This window comes from Miscanthus floridulus, chromosome 8, assembly GCF_019320115.1.
Source record: "Miscanthus floridulus cultivar M001 chromosome 8, ASM1932011v1, whole genome shotgun sequence".
Classification (NCBI taxonomy): domain Eukaryota; kingdom Viridiplantae; phylum Streptophyta; class Magnoliopsida; order Poales; family Poaceae; genus Miscanthus; species Miscanthus floridulus.
Window position 1 is genome coordinate 154626215 of NC_089587.1, and position 15331 is coordinate 154641545.

General features: G+C 47.1%; 1 protein-coding gene across 1 annotated transcript; it reads left to right on the forward strand.

The window, feature by feature from the left end:
• The first annotated feature begins 10292 nt into the window (after positions 1 to 10292).
• On the forward strand, positions 10293 to 11122 carry LOC136470042 (uncharacterized). The gene is made up of 2 exons (XM_066468017.1): positions 10293 to 10435; positions 10612 to 11122. Exons 1-2 carry the CDS (start codon positions 10293 to 10295, stop codon positions 11120 to 11122), a joined length of 654 nt encoding a protein of 217 aa, XP_066324114.1.
• The last annotated feature ends 4209 nt before the right edge of the window (positions 11123 to 15331 follow it).

A 15331-nucleotide genomic window follows, 5' to 3' on the forward strand; every position in this document is an offset into this window, starting at 1 on the left:
TACTAATGATGCCGACCATGAACTATCGTTGTCCTCCCTCTAGTCATAGTGTGTGGTCGGACAATGTTAGTCGTGGTCGACAGCGCTGGTGAGTGATTGGCAACACCAGTGATCCAGTGGGCCAATAGCCAGACAGGAAAAATGTAAGTAAAATCATCAGCTAAACAAAATATAACTAGTATGAAGCATTGAGCTGATGAATCTGACAAGAAATGATATAACATGCAAACAAATCGACTGCCTAGTATGAACAGTCCTACAAACGCTCTGAATCTAATTCGCTATCATCAACAGTGAGGTTCGACCAGATCGATGCAGCTATGATGATAACAACAAACTAAAGCCGAAGAACTCACAAAACCATCCACACCTTGATAGGTTTCTGAAAGACATGCTATATCTGTGAAGGCATAGGCAAATCGGATAAAAGAGCCTATTCTAGAAGGAAAAGGGTCATAGCATGTGAACAATCGACTATTCAATACGAGCACACCTATCAACTCCTCAAACCTAACCTATCATCTTTAATAGTGGGGTTTGATCGGATCAATGGTAGCCATAATAAAGATAACAGATTATATGTTTAAAGAAAATGGATCTACTCATATTTAACAGGATCATGGAGATATACTATGAGCATTAAAGTGCATGCGATCGGCTATTTAGCCAATGTAGGCATAGCAAATAGCTAAGGTCGTGCCTGATTAGGAACAAATCTACCAACTAGCATCCTCCAATCTAAAGTGCCATCAGTGGGGATCGACCGAATCGTTACAGCCATAATAGCGAACTATAAACCAGATTTAACTAGCTAGCAAACCTCTTCAAGAGCATAGGTGCCATAACCACGTACTATGCGCAATCAAGATTGAAGTAGAATAGCTGATAAAATGTAACCCATCGCTCAAAGTAAGAAACATCGTGTTGTAACAAAGTAAATGACGGACTAAAAGGATATAAGGCCAATCTAGATCGATCTTGATCGGGTAGATTGATGTTGCTGAAAAACTAATGACAATAAGAACATCAGCAAGATCGGTAACTTAATGAATCTACCCAAAGGATGCCACTCCTAGGTAGAGCCGATAACTTGACCTTAATCTAATTTGAGCAGTGGTGGTCGATCGGATCGATGCAACCATACTTGAACTAGATAAAAGTCGATAACTAGCTTATACTAGAGTTCGCAGTGGAGGTCGAACCTAACTGATGCAGCCGTACAAACCAAAGTATAAGCCATGACAGTACTTACAGACAAGCCGAAGGTCGGCCGGACCGATGCAACCCTGCTTGTTGAAGAACTTGTCGAGATCTATATTACTCCTACTCCTAAGGGTTGGCACGGAGCCAAAAAAAAGTAATTTATATTGATTGATTGGATGTCTCTTTTACAATGGTTGGGGTCCAATATTTATACCTAGAGCCTGAGCATGAATCCTACTCAAGTATGACTCATTATGACCTTTGGTAGAAAGAAAATATTCCTAACTTAAAATAACTTGGACCCTAATCTTTTCCTTTTTGTAGAGTCCGACATATATTTCCCAACACCAACCGTAGCTCATTGGCATTATCTACTGACGTCATTCAAAGAAAGCTGATTTTAGTGCCGCATCTCAATCAGCTGATATCGATTCTTATGCAATTGATTCCTTGATTGACACAATCTTGGAGGCTTCAAGTTCCCACATTCTTCTTCCCAAATTTTGGTGTAAACAATTAGATAGGTTGAGTAATCATTCATGTAACAAATAGACAAACTCCGACCCTTCTGCCCTATCGTACAAACTTATCATTTGTTTTGTCTGACTGAGTTTGTTTTCCTCCCTTTTTATGTGTGGAAAGGGGTTCGTGTGTTCTAACCCTTCCGTTTGTTAAGACCGTAGGGCCCGAGGTGTAGGAGAGAAACTCTTATCGCGCTAGTGAGTAAGAGTGCCATAGCCATAGGGGCATAGGTTTCTTATAGTCCAACCAGCCATGCTCCATTGTTTGTTTCCATAGACCATGCCACTAGGTTTAACATGATCAAGAGGTCAGATTGAAGCCAAGCCACTAGCAACAATCACCTCAGAGGCAGTAAAAATTTTCTTTTGGCAGAATATAATCTGTAGGTTTGGAGTACCAAGAACCTTAACAACAGACAATGGGAAGCAATTCAATTCAGACAAATTCAAAGAATTCTGCCAAAGCATAGGCACAAAGATAGCCTTCGCATCAGTCTATCATCTAGAGTCAAATGGAGCGGTAGAGAGAGCCAACAGAATAGTATTCTCAACAATCTCAAAAACCTTATTCAACCTCTGCAAAGACAAATGGATAGAAGAGATACTAAAGATAGTATGGTCTCACAACACCATGATGTCCAGAGCAATAGGATTTACTCCATTCAAGCTTCTATACGGCGAAGAGGTAATGCTACCCGAAGAGATCAAACATCAGAGCCTCTGAGTGATGAAGCAGACCTTGGCTGCAGATGAAGAATACTCCAAAGAAATGATTGAAGGCTTAAGACTGGAAGCAGTGGAAAACATCACCAAATACCAAGAGCAAACCAAAAAGTGGAGAGATAGCCAAGTGGTCAGAAAGCTTATACGGGATGGAGACCTAGTCCTAAGGAGGAAGCCCAACGCGGCTAGTGCAGGAAAGCTACAACCAAAATGGGAAGGCCCATACACGGCGAAGGCTGTCGAGAGGCCAGGGTCATTCTTCTTGACAGACGGTGAAGGCAAAACAACCACTCATACCTAGAACATCGACAGTTTGTGTAGGTTCTACATATAATTGTAAAAAGATGGCCTCCGTGGAACTATAAGCGAAGGTCACCTCACTCAGTTTTTGCATTTTTTTTCCTTTTCCACTTTGTGTAAAAGTGCCTATACTCTTTTCCTCTCAAAGGGGGCTCCTAGCGAAGGTGAGGTTTTTAACAAGGTAGGACCCATGTAAAACCCCCTAAAATATAGAGGAATTTCCCTAAGAATACAACCAAAAGCGAAGGTCGAAAGTGGATAGCAACAGAGCCAGAACATTCGACAATGACATCTCGGTAAGAGGACCCTCCACCGCCTTAGCCAAAGGCTCTAAGATGTGGAACAACCTCTGTGGCTAGAATTAACCTACAACCTTGACAAACCCCTATCCACAATTAGGCAACAAGGATTCATCAAAATAGCCAAAAGGCCACAAAACCCGACAAAGACCTACCTCCGTTGTAGGCATCGGGCAATAAAAGACCTGGTGAAGACCTGTCCTTATTAGGCACTAGGGGAAAATTAGGAATTAATGACTAAAGTATAGCAGGAATAAAGGCCAAAGATATGCCGGGTACACACAAAATATGTCAATCTTATCACCACTTCAAAACATATCTAAGCAATAAATTTTGGTCAACCACCAAGACTCATTAAATCATGCAAACAGAAGACTATAAAACCCAGCATCTTGCCCCAGCACTAGCCCCAGTCATCGCATTCTCATACCCCCATCCCTATAAGAGTGCTAGGGGGGAAGCCGAACCAACCAGGAGCCACTCTGCTATATGGCCGAACAAGAGAGCCATGGAAGCCGGAGTTTCCTTAGAAACGAGAGAGCAAAAGGTACACGTGCAAAGACTCATAAATCCAGCAGCTCGCACAGCCTGACGAAGGCCATGTAGAGGTTGTATGCATCTAGCACATGGTGTTGCACAACCTCCATAGGGCATCGTGTGACCATAGTCCGACAACAAGCAGATAGTGTCAGAGGTTGCGGGAGGGTATCGCATGAAGGCTCATAACATCCCCCTGCAACTAAACACACCATCTGGCGCAACATGGCATCAACCATGTTCGATAGGAGCGCAGCTACTCTAGCATGGCCAAAGGCAATGAACAAGAAATGCTTCCTCAACCTTTGTTGCTTGCTCAAATTGTTGTATGGCCTCTAGGGAAGCAACAAAATCAAAGGCCACCACCCCAATGAGTGCTCAAATTGCGCCAAAGCCTTCGCAGCATCTACAAGATCGAATAGGAGAGCCTTAGCCCTTCTACATGGACGTGCCAAAGCATCCAGTTCAATGGTAAGCAAGCACAGAGGTGGACACCAGTGCGACCGGAAAGCCGCTGGGGAAGGCAACTACTCTAGCTTCACCACTGCGATATGCAAGCTCATCCCCAACGGGAGCCAGAGAACAGAGCAGTGGAGGCAAGAGTAAGAAAATAAGTAACGAAGCCTCCACAAGCCATACGAGGTCCAAGACGAGCACCTCAGCTTCTCCATGCCAACACCGAGACTCATGCTCAGCATCGACCAGAGAAGAAAGAAGCCGAGGCTAAACAAATATTGCAAAAAACATTCACTAGGAACCTTCAGCCTAACTGATATTCATATCCAGCATCTTCAATAAAACAAGAGTTCGACCAAATCATCCCAAGCAAACTTTATTAACAAAAAATAGGTACATTACAACAAGGCACATCTTAAGTGCAAATCTCTAACACAAGAAAAAACTTACAAGGGAGCATGAAGGCAATAAAAACAAACGAAAAAGATGTTGCATCAAGGCGTAGGGCGAAGGCGCAAAGGCCAACCAAGGGAAATTTATAAAGGAAGAACTTTACAATGAAAGTTGAGGCCCCTACTAGGCTAGTGACCTAGTAAACACCGCACGTTCGTCATCAATATCACACTTCACAAAATCAAACATTTTAAGAACCAAACGCCGGGGAAAAGCTTCACGCCAATATTGCCACAGTTCACCATTAACATAAATCACGTCATGGTACATAGTAACAAGGGGTACGTCCTGCACAGGCCTAGAGAAGGAAACCTGCGTAGGACAATTTGTTAATTTAGACCTAAAGTATATACAAAAGGGTAGGCATTTGCAGCACATCGCCTTCGAACAAACCTAAAAACTAGCTAAAACCTAGGCACTACACCTCCGAATTAGCAGGGGCAGGCATAGGTTCCTTGGGCCTTAGGACCTCAATAGCAGGGGAAGGGCCTTCAGAGCTGTCGCCTATGCTACCCGTGAAGGTTGTGGTCCAGCAGCACCACACGAGGCCTCCATCTTCTGTGCCTCCTGCAAAATAGCACAAGAATACAAATCAACAAACAAACGCTAAACAAAACACAAGCAAAAGACAACATGTTCCAAAAAAACCAACCTTAGCTTGGCGAATCTCCGCCATCAAACGATCCTCCACCCGACCGAAATTCACACAAAAGGACTTCATGAAGTTACGGGTCGATCTCCTCACGCCACGAGAAGTTGATCCGAGGTCGGATGGGCCCCCAAGTTCCTTTTCCTTGACACCTTCAACATGCTTACAACCATCTTGTGCTAGCATTTTGGCAAAGTTTGTGGCAGAGGCCAGGGCTCCAAAATCAATGGGGCCACCAACAAAAGCAGGAAGATTTGAAAAATTGGCCTTCATCCATGAAAAAATGCTAAAGGCCGAAGGCTCTGATGGCAGCAAGGACGTAGAACCATCAAACTATTCAAGGGTACCAGCATAAAGCTTAGATGTGGTCAGACCAACCTCCTTAGCATCCTCCAGGCATTTGGACAGCAGGCCCACTTATGTCTTCAAAGTGGCATTGGACTCCCTCTCAGCATTAACCTCCTTGCGGAGGTTCTCGGCCGTCTAGATAGCCTTTAGGGCACGCTCATCGACTAATGCCTCGACAGCCTTCGCACCCTCCACCTCCTTATTCAGAGACTCAACCTTCTTTCGAAGGTTCTCCAAATCAGTGCAGGCAGCACTAAGACCCCCAACCTCCCCTACAAGCCGATCCTTTTCAGCCTCTAGAGTCTCAACCTCTTTCTTCAAGGCCTCAATGGCTAGGTTGCAATTGACAACCTCTTGCGCGTTGCGCTCTTCGAGAACCTTCGCCATATAGTGACTCTATCAAGGTGAAGGTCAATCATAGCCTCCAAAAGAAAAAATATATAAAAACAGGGAGGGAAAAGGAGGAAACAAACGAAAACACACCACACACTGCTGCTCTAGGTTCATGCGCAGTAGCTTGAAATAATCAACGCTCCTCAGCCAATGGCAAAGACAACCTAATAGGAAACTGAGTATAAGAAACATAAGACTAAAAACAAATAACAGGGGAAAAAAACAAAAGACAGCCTCCTATATCTTTATAAACAGCCTCAAGGGCATTCGCCCACCTAGTTATTATGTTGTCAGAGGCCCTGCAATAGCAACTTAGTTAGCAAAGCACAAGGTGCAAAAAGCACAAAACCAAGGAAAAGGCAATAACTACAACCTATGTCCTGTTCTATGCCCGGACCAGATGGGCGAGGGGTCTCGCCAATGAGCGGAGGCCTCAGAGGTGCACCCAATCCAATCCGAGCGACATCCATACCCACAGGATCATAGGGATTCTTGCCAGTGTCCGCAAGGGCCTTCGTCAAATCCACTGGGACAACAAAACCAAATCAAATCAGGATAAAAACTCAAATATGAAGCGGCTAAATAAAGCAAAGATAGACAGCAAGTCCTCACCTAGATACAGAGAATCTAGAATGGCACAAGAAGTACCCGCATCGGTGCGCTACACCGTGGCTCAGAATGTCGTACTCCAGAATGGAGCACGAGATTGTGCCTCCGCTTCATCCTCGGACACCTCCAACACCGGGGCGTCCAAAGGTCAGCGGTGGCTTGTGCCACCGACCTCCGCGTCAGAAGGAGAGAGCCTACCACCGCCTCCGCTAATATCCTCGCCCTCTGATTCAGATGAGTCATCACCAAGAACGTTGGGCATAGGCGCCACGATGGAAGGATCAGCAGCAGACCTGGCACCCATCCCCTGGAGGGTATCTTGGATGAAGTCATTGCTACCAAAGGTCTAAAGAGGCAGCAGAATGCTCACATTCTACCCTGATGCCAGAGCCAGAACCTCTGAAAAACTTCTCTATAACCTATTCATCGACATTAGAGGAGGCAGCTACAGAGGTGGCGGTAGATGCGGGGATGATCTTCTGTTTCTTGCTAATGGCCTTGGGCCTGCTAGCTCCCCTCCTCTTCTTTGACTCTACCACTGCGGTGGTGTTCTTGGCAGTGGCCTTCTTGGATTTCTCCTCCAGGGACTTCAACACCTTTGCCAGAATCTCATGTTCTATGTGGTGTATCCCCAACTCTTCAAACACATGATTTAACCAGGGCATAGAACCCATGATCGACATTCGTGCAAGAAACTCCTTCTCAATTATGTCGCCAACAATCTCACGAGCCTCCTATTCAACGGCGGCAACAAAATCATCAGGGGACTCCTCCTCTGATAAAGCTATTTTAAAATGGGGAAAAGGAACACCTCCAACCTCGCCAAAAATAGGAAGGTTCACCATCTCTATTTTGAACGAAGGCTTAGACTTCCCAAGAGGCCAAAACCTTGTAGCAACCACCTCTTTAACAAGGTCGCGCCCTCTAGAGTGTCAGCATGCCAAGGAGAAGTCCCTGTCACAAGCTTCCCTCTCTGGAGTCATCTCATCACTAGGATTCACCTTTGCCAAGGGCTTCTCCATCATGACGGAGGCCAAGGGATAGCGAGTGCTCTTCTTCCCATCTTCATGTGTAGTAGTGACACAGAAGGTCTAAACATAGAACCAATAGCGCATCCAATCCTTATCCCACTTGTTCTTCTGGCACTAAGAAATCTCCAATCGAGAGTCCCCTTGTTGCCTCTTCGCCATAAACGCGTAGCTACCATACTGAGCTACAAGCCCCTGAGCACCCACCTTCTTTGGCTAGCGCTGAAGCTCAAAGTATGTGCAAAACATGTCCAAATTAGGCTCAGCACCATAGGATTGGCAGGCCCAGCAAAACTTACTCAAAGTGAAAAATCCGTTGGGAGTAAGGTGGTGGATCTGGAGATCAAATTCCTCAAGAACCTGACAAAGGAACTTAACAGAAGGGAGGCGAAGGCCACAAGCAAAAAAAAGTCATTGAAAATGATAGCATAATCCCTACCGGTATTAGGGACCGTCTCGCCCTACGAAAGCTTCGCCCGGCCTGGGGGATGCATCCCTCCTTCTCAAGGTCGGCTACCATCTTCTTAGTCATCAGCGAAGGCCCAAAGTTCTAGGTCTTGCTTCGGTCTCCTCAGCACCAATCAAATCACCAACTAAAGCCTCAACCCTAGCAAGATCCTCCTCAAGCTCCCGAGCCTCCGCACTAGCGATCATGCACTCCTCGAAACACGCAAGCCACCCACTGGCCCTAACGCTTAGAAGCTAGGAATAGGGAACAAAGAAGGTAGCCCAGCGAGGAGGAGGACTGGCAGTAGGAGCCACCACTAAGACCAAAACAGCAAAATAGAGAAAGAGCGAAAGAGCGAAAGCAGCAAGGCGCTGAGCGGAGGCTAGCAAGGCAAAAAGAGAGCGTTGCAGGCGTAGAGCAAAGAAAACGATAGCTTAGTAAAGCACAGGGGGACTTCCACCAACCCCCCCCCCCTTATATAGGCAGTGACCAGATGCTTCGCCTTCTAGGCGCCAACGGTCATGGCTGTTTTGGAATGCATCGGTTCTAGAGCCACCACAGCAAGTCAGGAGCCAACTCATCACAACGCCAATGGTCCAATCCAGCGATCTAGGGGGAAACGGGAGAAGCCTCCGCCACTCGGCACCAGTGCTAGACTTGAGGCTCACTGCCCTCTCGCATCAGAACACACCCTCAAGGGGGGAACATTTGGGGCATGGATACGCGAGTTGCAGAGGCCAGTGCAAGTGAGAACTAATGATAGCAAAATTGTTGAAGTAATGTTGTGCAGGGACAGCCGGTAGTATCTTCGCCCACCATCAAACCAAGACGGAGGTCGCAGCGCCACGAACAGAGGCCGCTCAGCGAAGGCGGAGGTCGCAACGCCACGAGCGAAGGCCGCTTGGCGAAGGCGGAGGCTGCAGTGCCATGGGCGGTGGTTGAAGCTGAGTCCACCATAGCAAGAGGGTTCATGGCGTGGAGGCGACCTCGGGCCAGTAATGGACCTCCCTTGGGCCAGCAATTTAGGCCTAAGGAGACAGGGGGTGCAAAAAAGGAAGGTCCAGTTTGCCCTAGGCCACCTGCATTAACAAGAGGATATTCAGTGAATGTACCGTAGCAGTTGTAGGACAAAGATATAAAAAGAAAAAGTAGTGAATAGCGCCCTATAAAAGGAAGACCTGAAGCCTATTTATTTGGTTGTTGAATGCATTTATAAAACCCTAATTGTGCCAGGACCCACCTACCACTTTCTTAATATTCGCCTGGGGCATTCGACCGGGCGAAGGCTCTCTCCGTACCACCTGCTGGAAAAACACTACTTTCCAACAGTTAAGAAAGTCGAGCGATCATCTATACTGCACATATAAAATTTCATAGTCCTTTGTCAAGAAACAGGTTCATCCAATAAATTATTAAGGACAACCTGTCCCCAATGATATACGCTAAACAAAATACCCGCAACATTCATTCACTTTAAGGCATCAGTGCAAAGAACCCAAGTGTAATTGTGTATATGTCATGAGGGGACGCACGTATACCAGGCGCCGACGGGCGCGTGACGTGTGGCGCGCCACAGAGCGGCGCGATCAGCACAGCAGCCGCGCGAGAGGAGGCCAGCGCAAGTGGCTGAGAGGAAAGAGAGATTAGTTTCCTTTTTATTCCCTTAAGTCTAGGAGAGGTTATTTCCAGGAATAGTTTGTTGCCAAGTTGGTTAGGCAGGCTGGCCTATTTATCGATACTTCCGCAAACAATTGGGATTAAGAAAAATATTACCATCTAATCTCCTATCTCCTTCTCTCAACTAAGCCTGCGGCAGGGGCAACCTCGCCGGAGAAGACGGACCGAGGCTATGAGTTGCGTAGCCGAGGGCCAGCTATCCGAGGGTTTGACGCTCTTGACAACCTGGTATCACGATCCCGGTGATCATCGACTTCCCGATCCAACTCACCACCAGCCGCCGCCACCCCACCACCACCAGCCGCCGCGCCGCCATCCCCGACGTCGTCTTCTACAGCATCGTGTTCGGCAGCCATGGGTGACCAAAGTGACCTCAAGGCCACGGTGGAGTCGCTCGCCGAAGTCGTCAAGTCGCTGTAGGCCACTGTCGAAGCCAACGCCAAGGCCATCGCCTCCCTCGCCGCCGACAGCTCGCCCTCCTCGGGCAGCAAGGCGCCGGTGTCCGGCAAGCACCATAACGACCGGCCGCCAAAATTCCAGAAGATGGATTTTCCCTGGTACGATGGCAAAACCGATCCCCTCATCTTCCTTAACCGCTGCGAATCCTACTTCCACCAGCAGCGCATCATGGAAGAGGAGAGGGTCTGGATGGCGTTGTACAACCTCGAAGAGGGCGCCCAGATGTGGTACATGCAGGTACAGCAAGATGAGGGCACGCCGTCTTGGCGGCGTTTCACCGAGCTGTTGAACCTGCGTTATGGGCCGCCGCTTCGCTCCGCCCCGCTGTTCGAGTTGGCGGATTGCCGGCGCACGGGCACGGTGGCGGAATACCAGGACCGCTTCTAGGGCCTCCTGCCGCGCGCGGGGCGACTCGACAAGGCGCAACGCGTCCAGCTCTTCACGGGAGGTCTCCTGCCCCCGCTGAGCCTCGCTATGCAGATTCAAAACTCGCAGTCTCTTGCGGCAGCCATGAGCTTGGCCTGGCAGATGGAATTGATGGCGCAGTATACCGTTGCCCAGCCCAAGACCGCAGCCCGGGGACTTCTGCCGGTCCCTCCACCGCGTCACGCCCTGCCGGCTCCAGCAGCACCCAAGGCCGCCCCACGACGGTCACCATCGATGGACGCCCAGTCAAGCGCCTCTCCCAGGCGGAACAAGAGGAGCGCCGTCGCCTCGGCTTGTGCTACAACTGCGACGAAAAGTACACATGCGGCCACAACAGGGTGTGCAAGCATCTTTTCCTCCTGGATGGCGCCGTGGAGGTCGATGATCCCGACGACGACGCGGCCACCGAGGACGAGGCCGTCGAGGAGGCCCCGGCCTACTCCCTCCATGCCGTGGCGGGCGTCCGTGCCCACGACTCCCTCCAGTTCCGCATTCTGGTGGCCGGTGTGCCGCTGATCGCCCTCCTCGACACCGGCTCAACGCACAATTTCATCTCGGAAGGCGCAGCGCAGCAGACCGGGCTAACATCTTGAAATTATAATAACTATGCATTTTCAATGCTTTAACAGTGAAGCGTTTTCAGATTTTCTTCTTGTCAAAATAATCAGGAAAAATACCATAATATAGCAATATCATTAAACGGTCCTTGTTAGACATTATATCAATTAGTTAAGAGAGCCTTTAGAATATCAGAATACAGTTTCTAGTACCTGCAAGGGGCTATATAATACAAGCTTGTAATAAGATTCAGGGTTAAGCCCTTCTTTTGGAGGACCTGAGCGAGGACCAGCCTGAGGGCTTCCGCAAAGATACCAGTTACTTAGGCCTTGTTTAGATACCCTCAAAATTCTTTCACTCTCTCTCCATCACATCAATTTTTAGCCGTTTGCATGGAGCATTAAATGTAGGTAAAAAAAATAACTAATTGCACAGTTTAGTTGGAAATCACGAGATAAATCTTTTGAGCTTAGTTGGTCCACGATTGGACAATATTTACCAAATAAGACAAAAGTGCTACTATTCATCGGGTTGAAATTTTTTTCAATCTAAACAAGGCCTTAGTATAATGTTCCAATCACGTTTTGCTGCCTTCTATTCAGGATGCACACCTTCTGAAACTTATAAAGAAGACGCAATGAGTATTATGTTAGATCTGAAATCCCTGCAGAGGATAGAAGTAGTGAAGTTACTGATAGAACTCAAGTTGCTGCAAAGGACAAACCAAATAGGAATTCAAGTGCATCTTTTTTTTTATGAAAATTCAAGTGCATCTTTGAATGGAACTGAAACTTCTAATGGTAAAACAGGTAAGTCTGATAAACCGTCATTTGTTGTCTGTGTCTGCCAAAGATTTGCTATTTTTATTTTTTACCCAGTGACTCCATTTGTGAACATCACGGCATGGGGAAGACTTCGGCACTGACCCTCTCAAGTATCCAGTCGATCACAACGACGCAGCACCACAGTTGAAGTCCAGTAGAAGTGTAGAACGTGAAACCCTAAATAATGGATTTCCCTTAGTATTCTACATCTGCTAATTATGGTTACATAGTAGTGGCCTACGTGCCTCATGTCGACGAACAATCGGAGATGAAAACATACACGTACTTGTGGGTGTGGTGCGGGCGCCTATATGGCTCAGGCCGCCGGCTTGGGGCCACCGTGGCCTTGAACTCGTCGAAGGAGATGACCCCGTTGCCGTCTCGGTCCACTGCCGCGACGATCTATGCGCACCGCTCGACCGTCATCTCCTCCAGCGTGCGGCGCAGCTCCTCCGCGTACTCGGCGGAGGCAGCGCGCAGCGTGTCCGACTGGTCGCCGTCCTCGAACAACGCTCCGAGCTCCTCGAGGCTGATGAACCCGTCCTCGAACAACAGCGGGCAGGCGGCGCGACAGGCGAGCGGCCGCCGCAAAGAAGGAATTTTTTTCCGAAGGAAACTTTTTTCGTTTTTTTTTTTTTGACAAAGCATACACGAGCTTTATTGAATGAAGATAGTTACATCGTTTGCTACAAACTCATGAATGAAACTAGGGGCTCATCGTCCCAAATACAACCTGTCTTGGTTTGCATAGCTCGCCTTGCCAACTCATGCGCTACACGATTAGTATCTCTACTACAGTGCTCAATAGAAATTTCCTAGAACCCCCTCCATATAATAATGCATTCGTCATAGATGTCAGCCGCCGAGTTTGCCGAGAATTCTCCACCCTTTATAGTTTCTATCACATCCACACAGTCTACCTAAATGACAGGTCTATTACCTCCAATGTGTTAGTAAAAGACCTTCCTTCAGTGCATATGCTTCAGCAATAGGCGCATCAATTACATGAGGAACAAAGCTATGTGCGGCTGCAATCACCCGCCCGCCCCCCCCCCCCCCCCCCCCCCCCCCTGAGTGATCTCGAATTACAGCTCATGTGCTTCCACACCCCACATCATCATCGAACGATGCATCCACATTAACCATGATCATTCCTTCTGGAGGTTTTTGCCACCCCTTACGCACCTTTGCTTCCTTCTTCATAGACATTTTATAGTTTCTAGTTAGGGCAGCAATGGATAGAGCTGACCTGGATGGTCTCTGAATATTTTCTCCATGAACATACTGTCTGTGCTCCCACCAGATGTACCAGCCCCCAGTCAAAATGAGTTCGGCCAGGCCAACGTCCATAGCTCGAACCTGGTCGTCCCTTCATATTACCTCCTCCAAGACCGGTCCACCACTAGTAGCCGAACGAGCGACTCCCAGATGCCCAGCGCCCTCCACACTTCCTTTGCTCTATCGCACTCAAAGATGATGTGCTTAATGTCCTCTGCTCCATTCAAACATACAGGACAGCCTCCAGAGTTTCCAATATGGCGGTTTGCAAGAATTGCCCGTCCTGGAATTAATCCATGGAGGGCTCACCATCCGAAAATTTTAATCTTTCCGGGAACCTGCAACTTCCACAATTTCTTCCACAAGTGACTTTTTCCTGCACCGCTAGCTTGCATAACATGATGTCTTCGCCCATATACGTCTTTCCATTTGCCGTGGCATGCTGATGGGACTGTGAATAATTCGTTTCTATTATAATGCCAGGCCACATAATCTTCCCTTCCATTAGTGATAGGAATTTGAAGTATCCTAACTGCATCAACTGTCCAAAAATTTGACTTCACCAAATCCACATCCCATGTTGCATTAACTGGATTTATGAGCTCATCAACAGTTCTAATAATATTATTACCTCTCGGCGTTAGAATCTTCAAATTATGACTTCCAGGAATACAATGATCGTCCCAAATATTTATTTGTGTATCATCACCCACTCTCCAGATATAACCTTTCTTAAAGCATTGAAGTCCCGCCATCACAGTCTGCCATGTATAGGAACTACCACTCTTCACCCATGCATTGAGCAGCCTGCCATCAGGATAATATCTTGCTCTAAGTACTCTTGCACATAAAGAGTCCGGGGCACTAAGAAATCTCCAAACCTGCTTTGCCAACATTGCTAGATTAAAAGAGTGAAGATCCCGGAAGCCCATACCTCCTCTACATTTCGGCATGCATAATTTCCACCACTCCTGCCAATGAATCCTTCTATGTTCACTGTCATCACCCCACCAATATTGAGAGATGGACGTCATTATTCCTTTGCAAAAAATTTTCGGAATTTTGAAGACCATCATCATATACCGGTACAGCTTGAGCAATGGACTTTATCAATATCTCCTTTCCTCCCATGCTTAGCAATTTCTCCTTCCACCCATTAATTCTAGATATGACTCTATCAATCAAATGTTGAAAGCAATCACTCCTGTCCGCCCCCACTAACGCTGGTAATCCTAGGTATTTTATCATTCAGTGTTTCTATCATGATGTTAAGAGCTTCACACACCTCCAGCTTAGCATCAACATCTTTATTACTTGAGAAAAATATGCTAGACTTTGCTTCACTAACCTTCTGCCCCGAGCTAGCAGAATAGCGTGACAATATGTTTGCTAGGCAGTCCGCATTCTTCTTGTCTGCCTGCATGAGAATGAATGAATCATCTGCAAACAAGAGATGTGACACCGTAGGAGCATCCCTGCACACCTTCACTCCCTCCAAATCTCCACTCTCCTCGGTGCCCCTTATCATACAAGATAGGCCCTCGCAACAAATAAAAAGATCATGGGTCATGAGTTGCGGACGCCGTGTAGGGGCACGGGGGGCATGCGTTGAAGCGAAGGGGTAGGGATGATCCAAATAACGTTGGCCATCGGATCGAGTTAAAGCTTACGAGGGAGTATTAAGAGCCATAGATTTTAACGGTGTTAAAAATCCTGGGTGCAATTTTGTTGGTACATAATAGTTAGACTCTCTTAGCGGGGGACATATATTTGGGTATACATAGAATAGTTTGGATTGTTCTCTTATAGTAGAGATAGAGATTAGCTAGCTAATTATGGTATTTGTGTTTTGTTTTCTTGTCCTCGCTCCATATTAATCTCTAATAGCATCTTCGCTCTTTACTATTAGGTATAGATTGCCCATTAAACATCTAGTTCGTTCTCACATTACACCATCTAATTAGCTAGTTAATTGTAAGTGCTTCGCTCGTTTGCTCTCTCTAAACTTATATTCAATGCCCTCTATATTTTTTACGATTAGTTTTCATGAATGCAAGTGTTAGCCCAATTAGCAGTCACCTCGATGCCCCCACCACTGCGCGTCTGTCGGCCCCACGCAGGGATGTGCAATCAACTGCATTT

Bases quoted from the DNA above. Each gene is read 5' to 3' on its own strand.
- LOC136470042 (XM_066468017.1), top strand. From the start codon at position 10,293: ATGGCGTTGTACAACCTCGAAGAGGGCGCCCAGATGTGGTACATGCAG. The intron at 10,436-10,611 runs GTTGGCGGATTG...CTCTTGCGGCAG, and splicing joins CGCTCCGCCCCGCTGTTCGA to CCATGAGCTTGGCCTGGCAG.